At 43.5% G+C, this 27975-nt stretch overlaps 1 protein-coding gene across 1 annotated transcript in view; it reads left to right on the top strand.

The window, feature by feature from the left end:
* Window positions 1-27975, top strand: part of PAPPA (pappalysin 1) — a 2329021-nt gene that overhangs the window by 1780835 nt on the left and 520211 nt on the right. The window contains exons 17-18 of the mRNA XM_063432310.1: window positions 17309-17480; window positions 25081-25228. Coding sequence (XP_063288380.1) covers window positions 17309-17480; window positions 25081-25228 — 320 coding nt within the window. The remainder of the gene's footprint in view (window positions 1-17308; window positions 17481-25080; window positions 25229-27975) is intronic.

Genomic DNA, 27975 nt, shown 5'->3' with positions numbered 1-27975 from the left:
AAGAAGAAGGGGGGAGTAATAAGAAGAAGGGGGGAGTAAGAAGAACACAGGGGGGGTGAGAACACACAGAGGGAGGAGTGAGAAGAACACAGGGAGGGTGGAGGGGGGATGAGAAGAGCACAGGGAGGGTGGGTGAGTGTGAGAAGAGACCGCTAGGGCAGGGTGGGGGAGAGGAGAGACCACTAAGGGGCAGGGGAGAGCTCTAAGGGACAGCTCTATAGGACAGGGGGCAAGACAGGGAGCTCTTTAACACTACGTGCACACACACACACACACACACACAATGCATCCCTATACATACACAGAAACACACAATGCACCCCTATACATACACAGAAACACACAATGCATCCCTATACATACACAGAAACAGAACATGCTTCCCTTACACACAGAGAAACACACAATGCATCCATTACGCACACACACAATGCAACCCTTACACACAAAGACAATGCATCATTTGCACACATACACAGAAACATACAATGCAAACCCTTACACACACACATGCAAACACACACACTGTTTTTCTTACATACACACAGAAACACAATGCATCTCTTACACTCAATGCACACACATACAGACACACACCTTGCATCCCTTATGCATACAAACACAGATTCACACAATGCATCCCTCACACACAACCAGAAACACATAATACATCCCTTATACACAAATACACACTGCTTCCACTACACACAAACACACTGCATCACCTGCACAAACTGGTATCCCTATACACTACATACCATAAGCACACATATGAGATAACACATAACACATCCCCTACACACTCCACTCCCTGTGAGTGAGCTCATGGGTGGGTGGAACATATAAGTGGACTTATGAGTGGGCCTTATGGGCATACTCACCGTCAGGCACTGGGGCCCAGACCTTGAGCTGTGTAAGAGGCCCCCAAATAATGGAGCTGCTTCCAATTCTCCCAGAACGTTGAATTTTGTGACCACAGTTGCAAACAGCCTCCAGAGGTCCTGTTCTACACCAGACCAGTGGAGCCAAACTGCAGCCCATCATCATCCTCATCTAATTGTAAGTAGGCGACTAGTATATTATTAGTGACACTAATCTATAATTTACCTCACATTAAAGGGACACTATAGCTTAATGAAATGGTTCTGGTGTCTATAGCTTGTCCCTGCAGGCTTTTTAATGTAAACACACACTGTGTGCAGCACTGGTGTTAGTTCATATGGCAGATTATATGGGTGGGGCATTGTGATGTCACATGGGGGGGCGGCAAATTTATATTTTGTCTAGGGCGGCAAAAATCTTTGCACCGGCTCTGATCCTGTCTACTGGTGACAGACAGGAGGGGAGTGCACTGATTGCACTGCACTCTCCTCCTGCCCAGACCCGTCTTGACCGCAGTGCAAGTGCCCTCTGCCCCTAATTTACAGTGGCTCACACTCACAACAAGCAGTGCCTAGAGCCCTTTGCAGAGACGGAAACAAAGAGGTTCTGCGGCAGCTGGCCGTCCTGCAAGCATTACATTAAACAGCTGTTCCCCATGCAGCCACAGGTGGCGTTGTGCTGGGAGACTGTGATTACTCTTCACTTCCTCCCAGCCTACAGAGCAGCGCATGGGGGAGAGAGGAGGAGGCATGATTTAATCTTGAATAAATCTTCTAAGCAAACCTTTATACATTTGGGGGGATCAGCTCTGTTTCCACAGTTTATTGGTGTTTACTCTCATCTCTGTATTTATAATGAGGGATGTCTAAGTAGTAACATCAGTGTGTGTCAGCAGGGCCAGCCGTTAGGGTGGGCAAGCTGTGCGGTCACGCAGGGTGCCATGACAACAGAGGCGCCCGGCGGCCAACACAGCTCACAAGTTGGGTACACCAGCATATTTAATTTAAACGATTCACTGGTGGTCCACTGGTGCGCACCAGCAGTAGGTGCAGTCAGATCATATCCTCTCCCTCGTGGTTCCGGCGCTCAGTTAGTGAGTCAGAGCACAGGCTCAGAGATTCTCAGCCTGTGCTCTGACAACATTGAAAGTCAGAGCCGTGAAGGAGCGGGTATGCCAAAGAGCTACTGATTAGCATAACATCAATATCCGTTATAAAATCAGAAAAAGGTGGTCATGGATGGTGAACTGATTTGGTGGTGCAATGGGCCACTTGACTGGTTTTGCCCCCCAGGCCTAAGGCTGCCAGCCCTCCCCTGGATGTGACGTCATTCTAAGTGTATTTTAATACTAATATATGTACTTATATTAACATTAAAATACACTGTATGATGTTACACATATATAAGATGTATATAATATATATATATATATATATATATATACATACACACACACATATATACACACACACACACACACATATAAATACTTTTTTTTTTTTTTTTTTTTTTTTTTTACACTACCCACCAGCAAGGGGACTGTCTGACATTTCAGACAGTCCCCCTGCTGGCAGTTCCAAAGCAGATCTCAAAGAGCGATCACATGGCCCCCGGGGGCCTGATTTGCCATGGGAGGGCTGCCTGGGCTGTCAGGCAGTCCTCCCGAAGAGGATCGCGGCGGAGGTGAGTACCGCCAGGCTCCTGGGGCTCAAAGCCATTACGGCGTTCTATGCCGCCGCAACGGCTTTAAAGCCCATTTAATGCGGGACGGCATAGAATGCTGTAACGGCGTTAAAGGGTCAACAAGAATGTGTTTTGGTGTGCAAGCCTGGGAGGTGCTGTAAATATGCTCCCCGGAGCCTGATGTATAAGCCGTTGGTGAAGACACATTATAGTGGCGCTATCTTATGTCTCCTGGTCTATTGTGGACCTCCCAATATGTCTCAATTTGCATGCAGTGGATATCCAACAGTATAGTCTTTGGGGGATTCATACTGGTTGAGAACGTGTGACCCGGCACAACAACCAGGGCCGGACTGGAAACTAAAAGCAGCCCTGGAAAAAAATTCTATACCAGCCCAATAATGCGTCGCGCCAGCATAGTGTGCTGATATAGAGGGTGAAAAAATAACTTGAAATTGAAAACTCTTACTCCAACGAAAGAACGCATATAGGGCTTCAAAATAAACAAAAGAGCGCCTTTATTTTAAGTAGACGTACATTTGCATGTAATCAATGTTTCAGTACAACTACTTTGGCCTATTAAGGACATTTTAGTAATGGTACTGAAATGCTGAATGTCTGCAATTGCACAACTAAACAAAAATGAAGTTAGCTTGTTTATTTTGAAGTTCTATGGGTGCACTCTTCACTTTAAATATGTTATGGTGCATGAGTATGCAACTAGCAACAAGACTGGGCCAATACGTGCTCATTACATGTGTATATATATATATATATATTAATGACATTTATGTGTGTATTATGCATATATAAATGTATATTACTATATGTGTAAATATTATAGGCATAAATATATGTTACTAATACACACATCAATATATATATATATATATATATATATATATATGTGTGTGTGTGTGTGTGTGTGTGTGTGTGTGTATTACTGTCAGGATCACATCAATTTACGTCTATTACCTTTACCTCGTTTAGTGTATCTTGTCTCCAATTGTCTCCTTTTTTTCTCTTACAGCGACCCTTGTGCATCTTTTACTTCATCCCAGTCCCTGTGTGTTTCTTTTTACCTTTCTCCAGCCTCTGTATTTCTCTTTCCCTAGCCCCTTTTGTGTTGTTCTGAGCCCCAGCCAACAAACCTTCTGTGTCTCTTTCTTCCCTCTCCTCCCTGTCTCTCTTCCCCATCTCCTCCCTGAGTCTCTCTTCCCCATCTCCTCCCTGAGTCTCTCTTCCCCATCTCCTCCCTGAGTCTCTCTTCCCCATCTCCTCCCTGAGTCTCTCTTCCCCATCTCCTCCCTGAGTCTCTCTTCCCCATCTCCTCCCTGTGTCTCTCTCTTACCCCTCTGTCTCTTTGTACCCCCATCCCCTGTGTCTTTCTATTACCCCTCTGTCTCTTTGTCCCCCTTCCCTGGTGTCTCTCTATTACCCCACCTGTCTCTGTGTCCCCCCTTCTCCTGTGTCTCTCTATTACCCATCTCTTTGTCCCCCCAACCCCTATGTCTCTCTATTACCCCTCTGTCTCTTTGCCCCCCCCTTCCCTGGTGTCTCTCTATTACCCCTCTCTTTATTTCCCCATCCCCTGTCTCTCTATTACCCCTCTGTCCCTTTGCCCCCCCCCCCTTCCCTGGTGTCTCTCTATTACCCCTCTCTTTGTCCCCCCATCCCCTGTCTCTCTATTACCCCTCTGTCTCTTTGCCCCCCCTTCCCTGGTGTCTCTTTATTACCCCATCTCTTTGCCCCCCCCATCCCCTGTCTCTCTATTACCCTTCTGTCTCTTTGTCCCCCCCCCCTTCCCTGGTGTCTCTCTATTACCCCATCTCTTTGCCCCCCCCCCATCCCCTGTCTCTCTATTACCCCTCTGTCTCTTTGTCCCCCCCCTTCCCTGGTGTCTCTCTATTACCCCTCTCTTTGTCCCCCCATCCCCTGTCTCTCTATTACCCCTCTGTCCCTTTGTCCCCCCCCCCTTCCCTGGTGTCTCTCTATTACCCCTCTCTTTGTCCCCCCATCCCCTGTCTCTCTATTACCCCTCTGTCTCTTTGCCCCCCCTTCCCTGGTGTCGCTTTATTACCCCATCTCTTTGCCCCCCCCACCCCCATCCCCTGTCTCTCTATTACCCCTCTGTCTCTTTGTCTCCCCCCCCTTCCCTGGTGTCTCTCTATTACCCCTCTCTTTGTCCCCCCATCCCCTGTCTCTCTATTACCCTTCTGTCTCTTTGCCCCCCCCCTTCCCTGGTGTCTCTCTATTACCCCTCTCTTTGCCCCCCCCCATCCCCTGTCTCTCTATTACCCCTCAGTCTCTGTGTCCCCCCTTCCCCAGTGTTTCTATTACCCCTCTATTTGTCCCCCTTCCCCTCTTTTTGTCCTCCACTTCCCCTCTATTTGTCCCCCCTCCCCCTCTATTTGTCCCCCCCTTCCCCTCTATTTGTCCCCTATTTTTCTCTGTACCTGCTGCTGCTACAGGAGGACTGAGGGAGGGGGCGGAGCTAACTACCATGCTCCCTCCCGGTTCCCATAATTCCCAGCATCTACAGATCATAGAGTAATCCCTACTCTATGATGTGGCTGAGCTGGGGATTATGGGAACCGCGAGGGAGCTTGGTAGTTAGCTCCGCCCCCTCCCTCAGTCCTCCTGTGCTGACAGCTATGCTGCTGTCAGTATCAGTGAGTGTGCTGCTGGATCGCTTAGGCGGCCGCCCGGCACACTCACTGATACTGACAGCAGCATAGCTGTCAGCACAGGAGATGGGGCTGCCGGCCGCAAGGTGAGTATACACCCTCAGAGTGTGCCGCCGGACCGGCCACCTGGCGGCACTGACATGCGGCCGGGATTTTATTAGACAGCAGGGCTCCCTCTCACTCTCCAGCCCCCCAGGTGCCGCGGCCCACCGGGAAATTTCCCGGTATCCCGGTGGGCCAGTCCGGCCCTGACAACAACCCTGGTTTTGTGTGCGGTCTGGTTCGTGTTTCAGCAAGTGTATGTGATCTGAGCACCAGTGTGGGGGATAATAAAGAAAGGGGGTGGGGGGTTAGTTCTGCAAAGAACTATTGTGATAAATTAGAAAATTCTCCCGGGTTCCATCACGTACACTTACGCCCTAATTCTATGTGATGCTGTAGACCCATAAAGTTCCACCTTTATTTTTTTTCTGACTGTTTCAAATCTTTGAATGGTAGTATGAGTGAATGGATAACAGAGGTCTATTAAAATTAAAGCAACTGAATAATTTCCCTAAAATATATTATACATAATCTATGAATGCTGTAAACTTGCACTTTGCAATTTTGTTAATGTAATTTGTATAATATCATTGTCTGTATATTTATAACATTTATAAAACTTTCAATAAAGATTTACATAAAAAAAAAACAAAGCTGAGCATGTTCCCTATGCTCTGAGTAAATTGAACATATTTTTTTGTATATATAGAAAAGAATCATAAGAAAGTTAATGACGTTATGCATAGAACTAAATGGAGATGATGAAAAAAGCTGTTAAGCCCTAACTTGATGATGTCACCACATAATATAAGATTCTACAACCTATTAAGACATAATCTGATTGTTCGGAGAACAGATTACATGTATATAAATCCCACTGTTATGTATGAGATTTATATATATATATATATATATATATATATATATATGTCAGTTGGTTACACAATGTTTGAACATCTTCAAGAGAAATCTGGAATTAAACGAACTACAGAAGAAATCAACCATGCATCATGAGGAGGAAGAAATTTCCATACCCATATTCTTACCTGAAGAGAATTGCCAACCTGAACCCATACCCCAAGATGGCATAACCACATATATAAGTGAAATGATCATAGAAAAACTAGCAGTGGACAAGACTACCGAAGATCACTGGAAAGCTACCACCAGACAGCATGCTAGCTGCAGTTAATGAAGCATTGTCCACAATCCCAACCTTCACCATCACAGAGACCAACAGGCTCATGTTTGCCACAGCATTAGTGGTCCTCCAGCTACTTGACTACAAAATCAAGCTCAAAGAGAAGCAATGCCCACCATGGAGGCTACGACTGGAAGCCAAGATAAAGACAACACGGAAGGAAGTTAGTAAGCTTAATCAACCTAACAGATGTGGAAAGATCAAAGATAGATCCTGGCTGCTGCGGAAGTACAAGGATATGCCCATACCAGAAGTGCTGGAAACAGTTAAGCAAAGACTGATAGCACTGACAACCAGACTGAGCAGATACACCAGAGAAGCATAGGCTAACATAATCAATGCCCTCTTTACCAAATAACCATACAAGGTGTATGCACAGCTACAGGGTAACCACCACATCTCCTTGCAAGACCCACCCAGAGCATGGGACTGAACAGTGCTGGAAGAATATTTGGGAGAAAGAAGCATCTCATAACACAGAGGCCCAGTGGCTACAAGACCTGAAAGCAGACCACTTCATTCTGCCAGAACAGGAACCAGTCACCATCACAGTCGAAGATATCCAACAGAGAGCGATCCAAGCCATCAACACATATGCCCTATTGGTCATCGGGTACCCAGTTGGAATAAGAACCTGGCCAAGAGACGAACCGGTCACATACTCAATATGAATGGAGGATTCCACCAGTAATTCAGCACCCAGAGACTGTACACCAGCCGGAAGGAAGGAGGTCGAGGCCTGGTGAGTGTCAAGGCCACAGTCCTGGATGAAACACAGAGCATCCGCAAGTACATCACGAAGATGGCTCCCAAAAATGAACTGATAAGGGAATGCCTGAGACAACAACAGATAGATAATGCAGAAAAAGAGGAGGGGTTCCTTGGCAAGACACACCTCTCCATGGGGTGTACCACCAGCAGATAGTGGATGTGGCTCATATGACAAAATCCTACCAGTGCTTGGAAAAGGAAGGACTTAAAGACAGCACCGAAGCACTAATCCTAGCAGCACAGGAACAGGCCCTCAGCACCAGATCAAGACCCAAGGTGCAGAATGTGCAAAGAGACCTCTGAGACAGTCCAGCACCTAGTAGCCGGATGCAAGATCTTAGCAGGAACAGCATATACTGAGAGACACAACCAAGTTGCTGGGATTATGTACCAAAACATCTGCACAGAATATGTATTAGACCTGCCTAAGTCCAGATGGGAGATACCACAAAGGGTAATTGAGAATGGCAGGGCTAAGATCCTGTGGGACTTCAAGATCCAGACAAACAAGCAAATGCTGGGCAACCAACTTGACATTGTGGTGGTAGACAAGGAACAGAAGACTGCAGTCGTGGTGTATGTGGCAATACCCAGTGACTATAACATCAGGGAGAAGAACATGAGAAGGTGGATAAATACCAAGGACTGAAAGAAGATCTAGAAAGGATGTGGAAAGTGAAGGCAGTAGTAGTCCCAGTTGTGATAGGAGCACTCGGGGCTGTGACTCCCAAGGTGGGACATCTGAGATCGCTGTCCAGAAGAGGGCAGTTCTGGGAACAGCTGAGATACAGCGCAGAACCCTTAAACTCCCAGGCCTCTGGTAGAGGACCCAAGAATGAGGAATAAACATGCCACCCAGGAGGGGTGAGAAAATCATTATATATATATATATATATATATATATATATATATATATATATATATATATATATATATATATATATATTGTGATCCTTGTTAGTAGATAGCACGGTCCTCTAGGGCAAAAACATGCACAGTCCTTTTATTTTCTTATAATCCTGGCAACTTTATTTGTATATTTACACATCAGGCAGCAGCAAACGAAACATAAATGCAATGATGTAACACAAATCCCTACAACAAAAAGCCTAGCTCGTCTGAGCACTAACTCACATCAGATTCCCTATCTATCAGGGGTTAAACTATAACAAAATATGTGGGTTTCACCAACCTAATGTATTTGTCCGCTCTCAGCACTCCAGTGCTCCAAGCCAGCCTTGACTGCTTCCTTCCGCACTCCTACTGCTCCAAGCGAGCACTCCCAGTGCCTCAAGCCAGCACTCCCAGTGCCTAGTCTCCTTGACTCACTTACTGGAGAGAACACCCTCTCTCCTACCTGCTTCCTGAGAGGAAGCCAGCAATCCCCCTGTACCTGCCTAGCAGGGAGTGGTTTATTCCCACTGCTACAGCTGATCTGCAGCTGAGCAGTGGGTTGGAGACAGTCCAAAAAACCCTGGCCTGGATCTTTGTCTCCCAAGAAAACCACTAAACTGTGGAGTGGAGCATTGGCCCACCCTTCTCTCCAAATGCTCCACCCCAGGGGCCCATAACTAAACAAAGCTTTGTGTTGTGCAACACAAAAACTACACGTACTTCCCCTGGGGTTAGAAGGCCTCTCTGCCTTCACTTTATCACATATCCTCCCCCCCAGCTCAGACCCATCGGGTCGAGCGGCCTTAGAACACAAACCGTGAACATTCACGTCACCTAGGGCTGTACCAGCCCTGACTTGCTCCTCAGTTACAGGAAGTGGCCTATTGTAGATGGCTGCTACCTTGCTCCCTTGTAGTTTAAGGAACCTCCACCCAAGTGGATAACCCAAATAGTTAGCTTCCTCAAATCCTAGATAACACTTGTTAGCGGTCAAACCGGTAGCCCTTACATTATGCACAACTAACTGGACCTTCATCAGGTGTGCTTCCAAGTCCACCCTGTGAATCGCCACACCACCAAGGTAGGCAGCTGCATTCTCTCTGTGGGGCCAAAGTATCCTATTTATATGCGGAAAGGGGGCTGGTGCACTATGCAACCTGAATGGCCGTACTTTATGTTGCCATAACCCCTTGGGAGTAGAAAACGCTGTCCTTCCCTTTGCTTTCTCTGTCAGGGGAACCTGCCAATACCTTATGACCAGGTCCAAGGTACTCAGATACCTGGCCCTACTTATACGCTCTTGCGTTTGAGCTGCATGTACTACAGGGCATTTTACATTTACAACCTCAGTGACAAACTCTACCTCTGCCTTGGGGTATGTGAGGGTGTCACCATGTGTACACACAATATTAAACATTTGTCTTATATCACATTTCTCTGGCTGAAGCAGAACACTTTTCAAAGTAGCCTTGCTCCCTGAATCAATTAGTGCTTGTGCACAATTCCCTTCCACCATCACCACTTTTAACTGTGCTGTAACACAACCACCAGTCACCATACACATCTTTAAGCAGGTCAATACAATCCTATGCAGAGCCCTTAATACTATGTCACATTGTATTGTCTCTTCACTCTCAGGACTGTTATATGTAATATGTCCTTGCAGGTGGCAGTTGAAGCATCTGAGCTTTTTCTCAGTCTGGTCTCGTAGCCATAATGGGACTTTTGGGTACACTCTACCATCATATTTATATTGTCCCAGGCTCAGTATCAGGTTTTGTCCTTCCTTTCCAGTTTCCCCGCTAATATGGTTGTTAGCGGATCTAGACTGAAGATCAATACGGTGTGGCTCCTTAGCAGCCAAGTTCCTCTCAATCATCATCATCTGCTTCCACATCCGCAGCTTCTGATTTGATAATCTCTCAACGTCGGAGTAACTTTCAAGCGCAAACTTTACAAAGGCTTGGCGTGTATTTAGCCTTTTTATATCAGCTAAAGGCTTGTCAGGGTCTGCAGATATTTGGTCATATTGGTAAGCCTGCATCTTCTGGAAAAGGCGGATAAGACTCTGCTTTCGAATCTTCAGCTGGGTCCACTTTTCATCCCACTGCCACACAAGCCACAAGTCATTAATATTAAGTTCTGGTTCCACGTTTTCTTTTCTGAAGAATGCAATAAAGGGGACCCCAAAATGCTGATTCCTCATGAAATTTAGGGCCTCTCTGATCTTCTGTATAGTACTTGGACCCTTCCTGCTGAAGGTGGCTCCAACTTGTCCACGTTCCAGGTAGTCCGTGCTTTCCTGTAGAGATATTGTTGGTGTTGCAAAAGCATTTCTATATATCCAGTCAGCTTCTTCTTCAAGCTCATCATCTTCAGCCGGTTTAACAGGTATGGAACGGAGCTGAAACCTCTCTGGCAGGTCGGTAGTCCGGATCTCATTGTCTTGGTCAGTAAGGTGGCTACTCTCCAGTTCACTGGGTTCATAGATCTCAAAGATGCTACGCCGGCTTACTCGCTTCTTGGCGGTTTTCTTTGGCCTAACCCTTGTCTCTCCTTCATGAGCTTAATTTTCCAGGTGCTCAACGTCTTCAAGACCGGTTTCTGTCACCAGCTCATCCTCCACTGGAACAGGTCCCTCCATGAAGGGCTTCACAATATCCCCCATCTGTTCTGTGAATCCCTGGGAACCTTCCTTGCGTTCTACAATTAATGCTACAGGTCTCCTCTTTATATCCTCAGAGGGTTGGCCATGGAGGCTGTCTAGAGCAACTTCCTCCTGCATGAATGCAGCCTTGGATCTCAGCTCCATCCCATCATGCTCGGCCTGGCCTGGTATGGAGCGCTGTTCTTCTGCCGGAGGCCCAGACTCCAGCTTAGCTCATCTTTCCTTTGCCTGGTTTCCTTCCCAGGGGTATCCTCTGCTTGCTCGGCCTTGAGTGGCCACCTCTCAATGACAGCAAAGCTTTCCTCTGGGCTGTCTGGCGGTCTCCCTGCTCCCTCGGGGGTGTGCAGAGACGCAGTCATGGCCTCTCTCTGGGGAATGACAGCCCCGGTATCAAACAGCCAGTCAGGCATTCCGAGCTCCGCCTTTAATTCCATGGCTGTGTTCCCAGAATCTGGCAGCTGTTCCAGGTAGTCAGTGCGCCCAGGCCTTGTAGCAGTAGCCTTTGCCAGCAGATCCAGTTCTACGGCTCCCGGACAATCATTTAAAGTCTTTGTAGCAATACCAGGCGTATCTGAATTATTTTGTCCTGCTACGCCAATGTCATCTACTATATAATTTTCAGAAAAATATGGGTAGTGGAGCGCTGATTAAATAAATGTGAGAGGGGTTAACAAAATAGGAAACCTAACTACCTATAAAATATAATGCAAATACATAAATAAATTACCCCTTCTCTCGTAATAGATCAATAAAACTGACCTTACTTGCACACTCAAATTTAAGTAAAAAAACAATTATAAAATTCAGACAAAATATAAAAGAAAGCAATAACTTATGCATAAAATATGTCTTGTTTGGATAATTAAATGAAAGCCATAAAAAGTCCAGACCTTATTCAAATGCTTGGCGTCCCGAGTCAGCAAAAATATATGGTGCTGAAAAAAGTATATCGAATAAAATATATATACTATATAATTTTCGCCTTGGTTTGGCTTAGCTGCGGAAGTGCCCATTTTTTCATCACAGCATGGTTCTGTAACAGTCGCTCTCTCTTGGCTTAGATCAGAAGCGGCTACATTGCCTTTCTTATTGTGACTTTGTTTTGCCACTACTTCTCTGCCCAACTGTTCAACAGCTGGTCGACATTCTTGGGTAGCCTCAGCTACTAAACAGTGCACCGCATTGTTATACTCAACTGGGGTGCCTTGCTTCTCTCTATTAAGCTCAGCTCCTTCGCTGTTGTCTTCTCTGACTCCCCAAGTCAGTCTGCTTTTCATGGCTTTAACTTGTTCACTTGGGTGTACATTTGCGGCTTCTGCTTCATGTTTCTTTCCCTTGCTGTATTCACTAGCTTTACTTACACCTTCTGGGTGTTTTTTTCTTACCACCAACACTCGGCCTTGCATACATCTTTTTCTCATCTTTGCAGTTTTCTTTAGGATGTTTCTGCATGCTTTAGTCTTTTCACCTTTACATGGTGTATTTTTACGTATCTCTTTCTTTATAGCACAAACTGACTTTACACTACTGGCCTCAGTCACAGTCTTTCTTTCTCCTTTTGTTGCCTTGGGAAGATTTATCAGTACCTTTCTGTTTCCAAATGTCTTTCCAGCTTTCTCTTGAAACATGCAAGATTCAGTTTCTGAGCTTGAAAATGTTTTTGTTTCCAACTCTTTTTCTAAGACTTCATCTGTTGTGATGTCACTCAGAGCAAGTTTGAGGCTTTCACGTGAAGCTGCAATGTTTTGATTCTCATATAAACACTTGTCAACTTCAGTTATCAGTTTGTCTTGTTCTCCCTTCTGATTCTTCTGCTCTCTCTTACTTTGGCCCATGTCATCAATGTCACCATCACTGCCTCTTTACAATTCCACTTTTTCCTTTAGCTTTGCTGGACTCTTTACTAACTTTCCTTCTTTTGCTTTTTGGTCCTTGGATGATCCAGCTGCCTTTTCACTATCTCTCTCAACAGTGCGCTCAAATGCCAGAAGGTACGCCTCAACATCATCGGATGTGGTCATTTTCTGAAGATAATGGCTCGCCCGAATCGCCTTTGGCTGACCCTGGTATCCTCCATCAGGGTCTCCATTCAATTTTCCAGAGATAGCTTGGATTTCCTGTTGTAGCCCCTGGGTGACTTTTTGCTGCTCCTCACGGGCTACTTTAAACATCTCCGCTTGTGTCACAACAAGCTGTTTCACCAAGGACTCAGTGCACTCCATTTGTGTTTTGGCCAGGACTTTAGCACACTCTGCCTGGGCCAGCACCAGTTGCTGCAGGGCTGCACTGTTTTCTGCAGCTCTCCTGTTAGCCTCCTGTTGTACAGCAGTTGCCTGTACCAGAGCCTTCAGCAGGTCCTCCATTATAGCACCATGCAGGTAACAGTCTTAAAGGTACAGTGCTTTTTATTCGATTAGCAGGTCTGCCAAAATAAAAGTCCTCAATAAGCAGACCCACGGATGACTGGCACACCCACAGACCCTCAATGTGCTACTGTGCCCGCATTCTCCACCATATTGTGATCCTTGTTAGTAGATAGCACGGTCCTCTAGGGCAAAAACATGCACAGTCCTTTTATTTTCTTATAATCCTGGCAACTTTATTTGTATATTTACACATCAGGCAGCAGCAAACGAAACATAAATGCAATGATGTAACACAAATCCCTACAACAAAAAGCCTTGCTCGTCTGAGCACTAACTCACATCAGATTCCCTATCTATCAGGGGTTAAACTATAACAAAATGTGTGGGTTTCACCAACCTAGTGTATTTGTCCGCTCTCAGCACTCCAGTGCTCCAAGCCAGCCTTGACTGCTTCCTTCCGCACTCCTACTGCTCCAAGCCAGCACTCCCAGTGCCTCAAGCCAGCACTCCCAGTGCCTAGTCTCCTTGACTCACTTACTGGAGAGAACACCCTCTCTCCTACCTGCTTCCTGAGAGGAAGCCAGCAATCCCCCTGTACCTGCCTAGCAGGGAGTGGTTTATTCCCACTGCTACAGCTGATCATCTGCAGCTGAGCAGTGGGTTGGAGACAGTCCAAAAAACCCTGGCCTGGATCTTTGTCTCCCAAGAAAACCACTAAACTGTGGAGTGGAGCATTGGCCCACCCTTCTCTCCAAATGCTCCACCCCAGGGGCCCATAACTAAACAAAGCTTTGTGTTGTGCAACACAAAAACTACACGTACTTCCCCTGGGGTTAGAAGGCCTCTCTGCCTTCACTTTATCACAATATATATATATATATATATATATATATATATATATATATATATACAAGGTCAGGAGGGCTGCACTCACCTAAACATGCATTTATTCATGGATTTATTACAGGGTGCTACTGGGACCAAAATACAAAATACACAAACCAGTGCACTCGCTTATTAACTAAACAGTGATTTCAAATCCTACATAGTACTATTTAAAAACACCTCACCTAGGTAACAAATAATGGGGGTTTGGTTACATTATATGATCATACATTGCATAAGCCTGCCAACTGCATCAAAGTATATATATATATATATATATATATATATATATATATATATATATATATATATATATATATATATATATATACACTGATCAGAAAAATAAAGGGTACACTTTCACAACACAATGTAACTCTAAGTCAATCACACTTCTGTGAAATCAAACTGTCCACTTAGGAAGCAACACTGAGTGACAATCAATTCCACATGCTGTTGTGCAAATGGGATAGACAACAGGTGGAAATTATAGGCAATTAGCAAGACAGCCCCAATAAAGGAGTGGTTCTGCAGGTGGTGACCACAGACCACTTCTCAGTTCCTATGCTTCCTGGCTGATGTTTTGGTCACTTTTTAATGCTAGCGGTGCTTTCACTCTAGAGGTAGCATGAGATGGAGTCTACAACCCACACAAGTGTCTCAGGTCGTGCAGCTCATTCAGGATGGCACATCAATGCGAGCTGTGGCAAGAAGGTTTTCTGTGTCTGTCAGCGTAGTGTCCAGAGCATGGAGGTGCTACTAGGAGACAGGCCAGTACATCAGGAGACATGGAGGAGGCCGTAGGCGGGCAACATCCCAGCAGCAGGACCGCTACCTTCGCCTTTGTGCAAGGAGGAACAGAAGGAGCACTGCCAGAGCCCTGCAAATTGACCTCCAGCAGGCCACAAATGTGTATCTGTCTGCTCAAATGGTAAGAAACAGACTCCATGAGGGGGGTATGAGGGCCCAACGTTTACAGGTAGGGGTTGTGCTTACAGCCCAACACGTGCAGGACGTTTGGCATTTTCCAGAGAACACCAAGATTGGCAAATTCGCCACTGGTGCCCTGTGCTCTTCACAGATGAAAGCAGGTTCACACTGAGCACGTGACAAACGTGACAGAGTCTGGAGACGCCGTGGAGAACGTTCTGCTGCCTGCAACATCCTCCAGCATGACCAGTTTGGCAGTGGGTCAGTAATGGTGTTGGGTGGCACAGCCCTCCATGTGCTTGCCAGAGGTAGCCTGACTGCCATTAGGTACCGAGATGAGATCCTCAGACCCCTTGTGAGACCACATGCTGGTGCAGTTGGCCCTGGGTTCCTCCTAATGCAAGATAATGCTAGACCTCATGTGGCTGGAGTGTGTCAGCAGTTCCTGCAAGACAAAGGCATTGATGCTATGGACTGGCCCGCCCGTTCCCCAGACCTGAATCCAATTGAGCACATCTGGGACATCATGTCTCGCTCCATCCACCAACATCACGTTGCACCATCAACTGTCCAGGAATTGGCAAATGCTTTAGTACAGGTCTGGATGGAGGTCCCTCAGGAGACCATCCGCCACCTCATCAGGAGCATGCACAGGCGTTGTAGGGAGGTCATACAGGCACGTGGAGGCCACACACACTACTGGGCCTCATTTTGACTTGTTTTAAGGACATTACATCAAAGTTGGATCAGCCTGTAGTGTGCTTTTCCACTTTAATTTTGAATGTGACTCTAAACCCAGACCTCCATGGGTTGAAAAATTTGATTTCCATTTTTTTAATTTTTGTGTGATTTTGTTGTCAGCACATTCAACTATGTAAAGAACAAAGTATTTCAGAAGAATATTTCATTCATTCAGATCTAGCATGTGTTATTTTTGTGTTCCCTTTATTTTTTTGAGCAGTGTATATATATATATATATATATATATATATATATATATATATATATATAAAACACAGATGAAAAGGAATCCATGTTTCAAATGGAATGAGGCAAAAATGTGATTCTTTGTTAAACTAATTTGCATATGCCCACCCAGAATCCTTTGCGGTTGTAACATCGCTGCAGTTTTGGGATTTCTGTGGGAAAAGCAAGTCTTATGGCTTGACTGGTGTGCAGATTTTTGTTTAACATTGTATTAATTAGCCACAGACTTCAGGTGGAAGGGGTTTTCAATCACAATTTTCCCCCACCATAACCTTTTTGGATTTTGTTATATATATGTGTGTGTTTGTGTGTGTGTATATAGTGTTCAAATAGAGATTGTAGCCATATTAGTACAGTGATGTAGGGGGTTTTAAATATACCCAAGAAAGAAAAACTTTTGAAGCCAGAATGATCAAATTGTTTAACAGCAAGAATAGAGGACTAAATATTGATTTGGGTTCCCTGTCCCACTACCAATACTTTGCATGAACACTCCCCCACATAATTTTACTGCTCTCTCATATGTATCAACATTTTAAAACATATTCCAATATGTTTATTCTATCAATATATAAGTACTATGTGTAGACCTATGCTTTCCCATACTCTTATGCATGTATGCTTAAATATATGACTGTGCATTTATATTTGTGTATCTGAGTTCATGTGCATGTATGTATATGTGTTTATGTATATGTATATGTGTTCATGTGTTTATGCGTTCGCATATACATATTTATGTGTGTGTTTATGTATAAAGCGTACCATCTTTTGCACTGTCTGCTTGTGTTTTTTATCCCTCCCCCCTTCACTCTGCTCTTCATAAAGATATTTATGACCTTCTGCAAGAATGGTGTCTATTTTCTAACAAATCTGTGTCTTATCTGCACTCATGTCGCTTTAACCCCTGTATCACAACTCAACTTTGAATTCTATGTGTCGTCTTGCTCAGAAATGCTTCAGACTTGAGAAAGGGAGGTTCTCCTGAAAGCTTGTCATTAAAAAATTCTGTTAGACCATTTTTTTTAAAGGCATTTGTCTTATTTGCCAGAACACTGGTTCTTATGGTTCTAAATTCGTTTTTTAAGATAATTGTTTAGATGAAAAAAAAAATGTTTGGCCTCAAGTACTCATTACTTGCCAACACAGAAGTTAAGGTGATTACTTAAATTCTACCCTTTGTTTTGCTTTTTTTTATATAATGAAAATAACTCCTTTATGACATAACTTTCTTTCTTTCTTTCTTTTTTTTTTTTACGGAGCTTGTAAATAGGATTACATATTTGTGTTTGTTTGTTTTGTTTCCTGAAAGGAAGGCCTTTAAAAGTCAGTGCACAGAGAATGGGAGCTGGCAGCATAGTGAATGTGTTCCTGTAATGTGTGAGCCACCTCATCCAAAGTTCCGTGGTCTTTATCAGTGCACTAACGACTTCCATTTCAACAGTGTATGTACAATACTGTGTGAAGAGATCAACAACCAATCGGTGAGTCCTTACTAACTAGTATTTATGATAAGATAACTACACCAAAATATTTCCTCTAACATTAATATCTGTGATTTTTTTTCAATGTTGCCTATTTTTGATAATTGAAGATTATGCTAGCGCTAGTGTACTTATAATCTTAATTTTAATAATGACAGGAGGCGAGTATTTTGCTTTACTCTCTTTACTAAAACTCCATAGCAGTAAAGAAAGTGAATAAACGTTTTAACCAATCAAAATGCAAATAGGGAGTATATTATTTCAGTCAACAGGCTCCTCCCCCTCTTTCGGAAGCGAACATCGGAACAGGGAAGAAAATAGTCATAAAGTCTGTAACGAACATCCGTAATGGAATCCAACGGGAATGATGAACTTCTTGGGTTGATTAGGAAGAAAAACAGGCACCAACCGGAGAACTTCCGATGCTTGGTCTTTATATGATGAGAAATATCGTTATGGTCATGCCGTAGATGTTCCAACTTCTTTCACACTTAAACTGAAAAGAGAATATGAGAAAGGTTAGGCACCGGTCTTGAAACTGTTTGTAGTCATGACAGTGATCCATCGGATTACATTGCAATAATTTAATTTGTATATTCAGTGTATAGACTACTGGTAGTTAAATAGGCTAATGACAACAGTGACTACCTTATGAACATAAGATTCAAGGAGTATGAAGAAAACAGAAGAATGAAGAAATGTAGAGAAGTATGATTAGAGTATGAATAGAGTAGTTCCCCTCCTCCCGGGTGGGAAGGGTGGGAAAATACTCGCCTCCTGTCATTATTAAAATTAAGATTATAAGTACACTAGCGCTAGCATAATCTTCAATTTTATCACATGACAGGAGGCTTCATATTTTGCATTTTTAACGCTGTAGAATCAGAGACATGGCAGCACTGGAATTCGGACGGAAATAGAAGGTGCGGAATGTCGATTCCCTGGACCAATCAGCGGAGCGTAGGATATCCGTTAAGGAGGCACCCGCCATGAAGGCTGAGGATGCTGCTGCTCCGCGTACTGAGTGGGCTCCGAATGTAGTGTCCACACCGGCTAGCGATAGTAACCATCGAACCCATCTTGCTAGGGTGGTGGAAGTGATGGGGACATGTGGTCTGACGTATGATACTAGGAGTTGACCTGATGGTGTAGACCGAAGAGGTAGGGTGGTTTCCACGTACTGTTGTAGTGTGGAGACAACGCAGAGTTGCGGTTCTGTAGGGAAGAAAGGATAAAACACAGATGTGGAGTCCGTCTTAGTGCGACGAGATATCCGGAATGTAACTCCTTCTGGAGAGATTGAAAAAGCGTCTATGTCCAGTGCTCGTATGTCTGACACTCTGCGGAAGGAGACCAGGCAGAGCAAGACTGTGAGTTTTGCTGATAATTGACGGAGGGAGAGTCTGTCGTTAGTTGGCCAGTCTTTCAGGAATCGGAGGATTACGTCGACGTCCCAGAATTGAGAGTATTTGGGCCCTGGGGGACGTTGTAATCGAATGCCTCTCAGGAGTCGGCATACAAGTGGTTCTTTGCCAACTGGAATCCCTTGTATGGGGACGTGGGCTGCTGAAATAGCTGAGCGAATTACATTAAGTGATCTGTAAGAACGTCCTAATGAGAAAAGGTGAGATAGGAAGTTCAAAATGGCTGAAACAGGGGCCGTAAATGGATCGAAGTTCCGTTCCAGACACCAAGTGGACCAGGAATTCCAGGCGGATAGATAGCATCTTCTGGTTCTAGTTTGTGTGTTTATGTAGTGGATTATGTGTGGTTGTGTAGTGGATGATGTGTATGGTTGTGTAGTGGATGATGTGTATGGTTGTGTAGTGGATGCAGTTTGTGTGTTTATGTAGTGGATGATGTGTATGGTTGTGTAGTGGATGATGTGTATGGTTGTGTAGTGGATGCAGTTTGTGTGTTTATGTAGTGGATTGTGTGTGGTTGTGTAGTGGATTGTGTGTGGTTGTGTAGTGGATGGTGTGTATGGTTGTGTAGTGGATGATGTGTGTGGTTGTGTAGTGGATGATGTGTGTGGTTGTGTAGTGGATGATGTGTGTGGTTGTGTAGTGGATGATGTGTATGGTTGTGTAGTGGATGCAGTTTGTGTGTTTATGTAGTGGATGATGTGTATGGTTGTGTAGTGGATGCAGTGTGTGTGTTTATGTAGTGGATGATGTGTATGGTTGTGTAGTGGATGATGTGTATGGTTGTGTAGTGTGTGGTTGTGTAGTGGATGATGTGTATGGTTGTGTAGTGGATGCAGTTTGTGTGTTTATGTAGTGGATGATGTGTATGGTTGTGTAGTGGATGATGTGTATGGTTGTGTAGTGGATGCAGTTTGTGTGTTTATGTAGTGGGTTGTGTAGTGGATGATGCGTGTGGTTGTGTAGTGGATTCTGTGTATGGTTGTGTAGTGGATGCAGTGTGTGTGTGTGCGTGTGTGTTTTTTTTTTTTTTTTGGATGTGTGACAAATGATGTATTCCCCCCTCCCTGCCTCTTATGTGTAGCTGTCAGGGTCTTACCTGAGTTGGGAGTCTGTAGCGCAGATATGACGCTCACCCTTGCAGATAGCCACAGGCCGAGGTGGTCAGGTAAGAATTCACCTGGCCTGTGGGTCTGTGCACGGGGGCTGTGCAGGATGCAGTACCAAATTCGCAGGACAGGCAAGGACAGAACCAGCAGGATAGTCGAGGGATAGCCGAGGTCAAAGGATGCCAGAGGTAGAATAAACGTAGTCACAAGCCGAGGTCAAATGCACGAAGCAGAATAAACAGGAACACTGGTACGACACAGGAACAAAGATCAAAGACTTGACAATGAGTGCAGGGCGAGGCTGGGTTTAAATACCCTGCTGATGATGATCAGAGTCAGGTGAGATACAGACCAGTCAAGGTGCAGCCCCCGGTGTAGTAGCCAAGCCAGGAATAACAAGACCGGAATCAGTAGTCTCTGGAAAAGCTGCTGTGGCTCAGAGGCAGAGAGCAGGACTGGGATGGATAAGTACCCCGGTTCAAGTCCCCTGTTGGGAATTCCAGGAGCGACCACGTCTGGCCGTCTGTCTCACAGGTGAGTACCCTGACAGTACCTCCCCCTTCAAAAACGACCTCTGGGCGTAAGCAGGCTCCTCATTGAAGTAATCCGTCTCACCAGAGTCACTCTCAGAATCCGTCGAGTCCCCATAGTGAAAGTCCTCAGTATGGGATCCCTGATTAGCTCGGGATTTCCCAGTACCAGTTTCTGGTACAGCGGACGATCGGTCTAGGTTCCGGGTAGGGGTGACAAAAACTTCCACAACTTCGGGAGGGACAGTGCTCGCAGCTAGCAGTGCTTTTTCGAACACTTCCAAGTCTTTTTTACAGACCGTAGTGCCATTAGAAGCAATGACACAATCCTTAGGTAAATCCTTTTCAAGTGGGTAGGAAGTAGTGGTGGTAATACAGGAAGCAACTTTGGTAGTAAAGGCAGACGACTCTGGAGCAGGAGGTCTAGGAGGGCGAACAGGACAAAGCGTGATGAAGTGTCCACCTTCTCCACAGTAAAAGCACAGACCATGGCTTCTCCTTCGGTCCCTCTCTCCCGGTGTGACTTTGCAGTGGACACGTCCAATTTGCATAGGCTCCTCAGGATCAAGTTGAACACAGGATACCTCTGGAGTTCTCCTGGGAACTGGATCATAAGAGGGTATCACTGGGGTGTGGTGACGTAGACTCCGCGATTTTTTAGTAGTTGGAGCTGGCTTGGGCTTAGTGATCCTGCACTGTGAGTCCAAAGCAATAATAAAGGACTCCCAGCTGACAAGGACAGGACTCTTCCTCTGCAACATTTGGTAAGACCAAGCTTTAATGCGTCCAGACAACAGGTTGATAGCCGCTCTGACCCTGATGAAATCCGTGGCGTAAGTTCGAGGCTTTAAAGAGAACAATACCTCGCAATCCATCCTGAATGACTGGAAGGACGTGTAGTTACCATCAAATCTGTCGGGCATGATGACAAAGGGTTCCGGTGCTGGATGTACTGCGCCTTTAAGAGATAAAAGTTCCTGCTGCAACTCCGAAACAATCTGGGCCAGGCTGGACACTTGCTGGAGTGAGGGTGAGCACATTTCTGCGGACTCCATATTGGTCAAGTCTTTTGTCAGGGTCTTACCTGAGTTGGGAGTCTGTAGCGCAGATATGACGCTCACCCTTGCAGATAGCCACAGGCCGAGGTGGTCAGGTAAGAATTCACCTGGCCTGTGGGTCTGTGCACGGGGGCTGTGCAGGATGCAGTACCAAATTCGCAGGACAGGCAAGGACAGAACCAGCAGGATAGTCGAGGGATAGCCGAGGTCAAAGGATGCCAGAGGTAGAATAAACGTAGTCACAAGCCGAGGTCAAATGCACGAAGCAGAATAAACAGGAACACTGGTACGACACAGGAACAAAGATCAAAGACTTGACAATGAGTGCAGGGCGAGGCTGGGTTTAAATACCCTGCTGATGATGATCAGAGTCAGGTGAGATACAGACCAGTCAAGGTGCAGCCCCCGGTGTAGTAGCCAAGCCAGGAATAACAAGACCGGAATCAGTAGTCTCTGGAAAAGCTGCTGTGGCTCAGAGGCAGAGAGCAGGACTGGGATGGATAAGTACCCCGGTTCAAGTCCCCTGTTGGGAATTCCAGGAGCGACCACGTCTGGCCGTCTGTCTCACAGGTGAGTACCCTGACAGTAGCCAGGGAGGGGGGGCACTATATTTCCTGGTGGTCTGTTGGCTTCGCTTGTTGGGGCAGCAAGGAGGAGCCCAGCAGACTCCCTCCACGTTCTCCCTCCTGCCAGCCACTGCTCTATGCGAGCCCAGCATGCATTGCGTGCTGCGGAGCGTTGTCATGACAACCCGCGGCAACGCTTTACTGCTGTGGCTCGCGAGAGTGCTGGAGGGGAAGGTAAGAATATCCTGGGCCCTGCTTGGAAGCCAGCAGGGCCCGCAGAGGCATATATCCATAGTGGTACTCACTATGTATATATGCAGATTGAAGGGCTGGGGGCCCGGGCATGCAGAGGATTACCTGTGCACTCCGGGCCCCCCAGGACCGCCGGGCCCATGACAACCGTCATGGTTGTCAACCCTGATGGCGGCCCTGGGTGTGACTGACCTCTGTGAGCTGAAGGAGTAGGCACAAACATTAAGATTTTTATTGTAGGATTTTCATACCAAGCTCAGATTGGGTCTTTATCCTAAGAACCCTGTTCCTGCACACAAATAGTTTTGTAGGGAGGCTTGAACAGGCAGCATTGTTATTCAGCAGTGTACAGTTTAACAGCCATTTAGTAACAGTGAGGAAGTCATATTTAACCCCTTAACGCCGTTACGGCGTTCTATGCCGTCGCGGCTTTAAAGGGCTTTAAAGCCGTTGCGGCGGCATAGAACGCCGTAACGGCTTGCAGCCCCAGGAGCAGAGGTGTACTCACCTCCGCCGCGATCCTCTTCTGGGGGGCTGTCTGAGAGCCCAGGCAGCCCCCCTCCGGCAAATGAGGCCCCCGGGGGCCATGTGATCGCTCTCAAAGAGCGATCACATGGCCTCCTATAGCTGGCTATGGATCTGCCAGCAGGGGGACTGTCTAAAATATTAGACAGTCCCCCTGCTGGTAGGTAGTGTAAAAAAAAAAATATTAAAATGTTATAAAATAAATTAAATGCCTTTTTATATATATATATCATATGTATATATATATATATATATATTATATATATAATATATATACATATTATATATATGTAACGTCATATGTAATGTATTTTAATATTAATATTAGTATATATATTAATATTAAAATACACTTAGAATGACGTTACATATATATAATATGTATATATATTATATATATATATAATAGATCTATATATATATTATATATATATATATACGCATAATTACAATAATAAATAAAATATTGAAACAAAATATAAAATAAATTATATATTCATATGTAATTTCATTCTAACTGTATTTTGTTATTAATAAATATATATTGGAAACAGAATACACTTAGAATGACATTCTATATATATCTATCTATATATAAAATACAAATAACCGCAAATATATATATAGAGATAAATACATATTATTACATAAAAGATTACATTAGTATACAAGTAGAATTTATATACCTATAAATGCATATATATTAAAATTCTACGTGTATATTTAAGTAATTTTTTAACTAATTATGTCATTTGATTAATTAAAATTTGATTGACATGCCTGACAACACAGGGAGAAAGTGCAGAGAATTTAATTCGCAAGCACTATATTAGACCCTGTAACTCTCCAAGACACCATAAAACCTGTACATAGGGGGTACTGTTTTACTCGGGAGACTTCGCTGAACTCAAATATTAGTGTTTAAAACTGGTAAATTGTATTACAACGATGATATTTTAAGTAAAAGTGACGTTTTTTGCATTTTTTACAAACAAACGGCACTTTTATGGACTATATTATTGTTGTAATATGTTTTACTGTTTTAAAACACTAATATTTGTATTTAGTGAAATCTCCCGAGAATAACAGTACCCCACATGTACAGGTTTTATGGTGTTTTGGAAAGTTAGAGAGTCACATATAAGGCTTGCATTTCATTTTTTTGACATTGAAATTTGCCAGATTAGTTATGTTGCCTTTGAGACCGTATGGTAGCCCAGGAATAAGAATTACCCCCATGATGGCATACCATTTGCAAAAGTAGACAACCCAAGGTATTGCAAATGGGGTATGTCCAGTCATTTTTAGTAGCCACTTAGTCACAAACACTGGCCAAATATTTGTTTTTTGCTTTTTTCACACAAAAACAAATATGAACGCTAACTTTGGCCAGTGTTTGTGACTAAGTGGCTACTAAAAAAAACTAAACATACCCCACGTTCAATACCTTGGGTTGTCTACTTTTTCAAATGGTATGCCATTATGGGGGTAATTCTCATTCCTGGGCTACCACACCGTCTCAAAGGTAACATTTCAATTTGAAAATGGAACGTTCTATATTTGACCCTGTAACTTTCCAAAACACCATAAAACCTGTTAATGGGGGGTACTGTTGTACTCGTGAGACATCGCTGATTACAAATATGTGCATTTTGTTGCCGTAAAACCTAACAGTATTATGACATTTACAGCTAAAATGTGAGGCGGAACTACAAATTAAAAAAAAAAAAAACAATTCTCAGTTTTTTTTAATTTTATTCATAATAAATTGTTTCAAATACAAATATTTTATATGAAATGAAAGCCCTGTTTCTCCTGAACAAAACTCCGTCCTGAAGGGGTTAAGCAATATCTTTTATTTGTGACAATACATGTTTAGTACTCTTTTATTTTATGAAAGTGTTGTGTCATTTCCACTTCATTAATATATCTCTTTATAATGAATAAAAAAAAAATTGCTTTATTTCTGCTTGCATATGTATATAGGTATGTAATACATCTGTATTTATAATGATTATTGTCCTCAATTGCAGTATAATTATTTTGGAAACTAAGAACACGTCCTATAATGCATAATACACATTAAAGTGGTAATCTTAAAAAATAATACATTGTTTTAATATACTCTTTCTATAGGATTTTGGAAATAACATCATTCATTGTCGAAGGGATGGCACTTGGAGTGGCAACTTTCATCTGTGCAAGACAACATATGGTCAATGTGCACCCCCACAAATAGTTAATAGCACCTTGAAGGTTGACTGCTCAGAGGGATATGAAATAGGTATTGCCCAAAGCAATGATTGGTATAGACTTCTATGCAGTTTAAAATTGTTTTGATGTTTTACTTAAAATCTGTTTATTTAGCATTACTTTTTAAAGGTTAGTGCAAAGAAGTAAATGTTTATTCTAAAGGCATAACATTGAATTATAAGTAAAAGGTATAAGTAATTTGTTTCGATCTAAACTGCAAATCTTCTGGATTCGGGCTGATCGAGTGATCATTTGAATTCCCAAAGTCTGAGCCAAAATGTAACTGAATCATGAACAAAATAAAACTCGTAATGACCAAGTATGTAGTTTTGATTTGTGATGCTGAATTCCTCCTGCGCTGTGAAAACAAAAAAAGATGATTGAAGTGAAAAAAAAAAGATGATTGATGAGTGATAGGACAGTCACTTAATGTTGATTTTATTCACAGATAAAGTGAGAAGTGGGGGGAAAAAGGAGCAGTAACTATAGATTTTTTTTTTTTTACTGCTCATCCTGTTTTTCTCTTGATTTGGTACATCTTATAATTTAATCTGTGAACTAAATAGCAGTAAAATGCTGCTATTGGTATACTGCAAGATATATACATAATATGTATTTTATAAATTTTGCAGTACACTGTTTGGCCCATTTTTGCCCCCTTTTATTTAATTTCATCGGATTCATTTTCTGAATCTGTCTCTTTTTCTGCTGAATTGACATATTGACAAAATATGTACGCCCTAAAAATGTTTAATTTCAGAAAAAATGGTTTGACTGAATCAAATTTTCTTGCTATGCACAAAAATAGTAAAAGCCTAAAATGGAAGAATTTACTAAAAATAACAAGATCAATATTAGTATACAATTTTTATCTTTGATATTCTTGCAATGTTTTGTTTAACCCTTTGACTACTGCATATTTTTTTTCTTTTACAAATTGGCACATTGTTTATTGCATGTTAAATTGGATGCATGTTAAATGAATAGTTAGGAATACATGTATGATAAAACAGAAATTAATTGTATAAATTGTTGTCTAGAAATACATAAAAGTGTAATTATATACATTGCAACATATAAATATAATTGTTCACCAATTACAAAAGTGTTGAAGGAATTGACATATTGACAAAATATGTACGCCCTAAAAATGTTTAATTTCAGAAAAAATGGTTTGACTGAATCAAATTTTCTTGCTATGCACAAAAATAGTAAAAGCCTAAAATGGAAGAATTTACTAAAAATAACAAGATCAATATTAGTATACAATTTTTATCTTTGATATTCTTGCAATGTTTTGTTTAACCCTTTGACTACTGCATATTTTTTTTCTTTTACAAATTGGCACATTGTTTATTGCATGTTAAATTGGATGCATGTTAAATGAATAGTTAGGAATACATGTATGATAAAACAGAAATTAATTGTATAAATTGTTGTCTAGAAATACATAAAAGTGTAATTATATACATTGCAACATATAAATATAATTGTTCACCAATTACAAAAGTGTTGAAGGATGAAATGGTTTAGACATGTGTGATGTGGTAACCCTTATAATATATCTCTGAGTCTAAAATATTAACACAGAAGCAAAAATACCACTTGTTTACAACTAGTGTTTGCAACATTTATTAACCAATATCCATAGATACCCCATTATTTATAGGAAACAAAATATTGGTTGGCATTTCTAAAAATTATTTGCCAAATAATGAAGTAACAGATGAACGCACAGATCAAAGATAGTGTTGTGGGGGCGGGGCCTGACTGCCATGATGCCAGGATACTTAGCATGACAGCTCCTGCAAATCTTTAGGTCTTTAGGCTGGCTCCAGTTGATAAACTGCAAAAACTCTGTGCTATTATACAGCAGACCGAGCTGGCTCTAAATTGGAGCCTCATCAGATATTGAGTATTTTGGAGCAGCTCTTGACAGTGTGGCTTAGTCTGGAGTGCCAATGTGTGCCAGGAGGTGGCCAATCCCTTGTACTACAGCAATTCAGTCTGCTTGAGTTCCTGCAACACACTCCCGTTCTCTTCCGCCCACCCCCTCCTTTTTGAACTGGAGGGGTTATTCCAGTCCACCCTGGGGCATCACTATTCACCCCATCCTCCGGCTACTATCTCGGCTCAGTGAGCCAGCATGACAAGAAACTGCCAAAATGGCACCGATTCTGAGTTGCAGTCCCCACAGTCGGGAAAAGTAAAGTGTGCTAGGGAGACAGCCTTCAGTCGGGCCTATGAGGCCATATGTGACAAGTTCTGGGTAAAACTAGAGCAGCAAGCCCATAGGGATAGTGGCAGCCACAGCCTGACTGGATACCGGTGCCTGAATCGCTTCTGACTCTCAGGAATTCGTGTGAGCCACGAACCCCCCAGAAGATTCATGTTGGGCCTGACCGGAGGCTTCGTACGGCACATAGAGGTCGGCGCCATTATTTCATAAGGGGGCGTCTGCAGCACAATGCAAGGCCTCCTTCTAATCAGTGATGGCATCTACCTATTGAGGCTTTTAATCTCACTGAATTCCGCGGGAGAGGCCCCTTTGGTTACCTCTATCAGCAGAGCCGGAATAAAGGAGTCCTGGGCAGGCCTTAGGGTGTCTCTCCGGGACTAGGTTTCGTTTGACAAGCGGACACATATTCATTAAGAGTCAGAGTAGAGGAATCTTTTCAAGTCTACTTGTGGCGAAACCAACCTCGCCACTGGGCCCTGGAGAAGCCTGTTTGCTAGCCTCCTACCTACTGACTATGGCCCCTGGGTTATTTGGGGCAT

This window comes from Pelobates fuscus, chromosome 9 (genome assembly GCF_036172605.1).
Source record: "Pelobates fuscus isolate aPelFus1 chromosome 9, aPelFus1.pri, whole genome shotgun sequence".
Taxonomy (NCBI): Eukaryota; Metazoa; Chordata; class Amphibia; order Anura; family Pelobatidae; genus Pelobates; species Pelobates fuscus.
The sequence above is the reverse complement of the archived record's forward strand: the minus strand, read 5'-3'. Positions and strand labels throughout refer to the sequence as shown.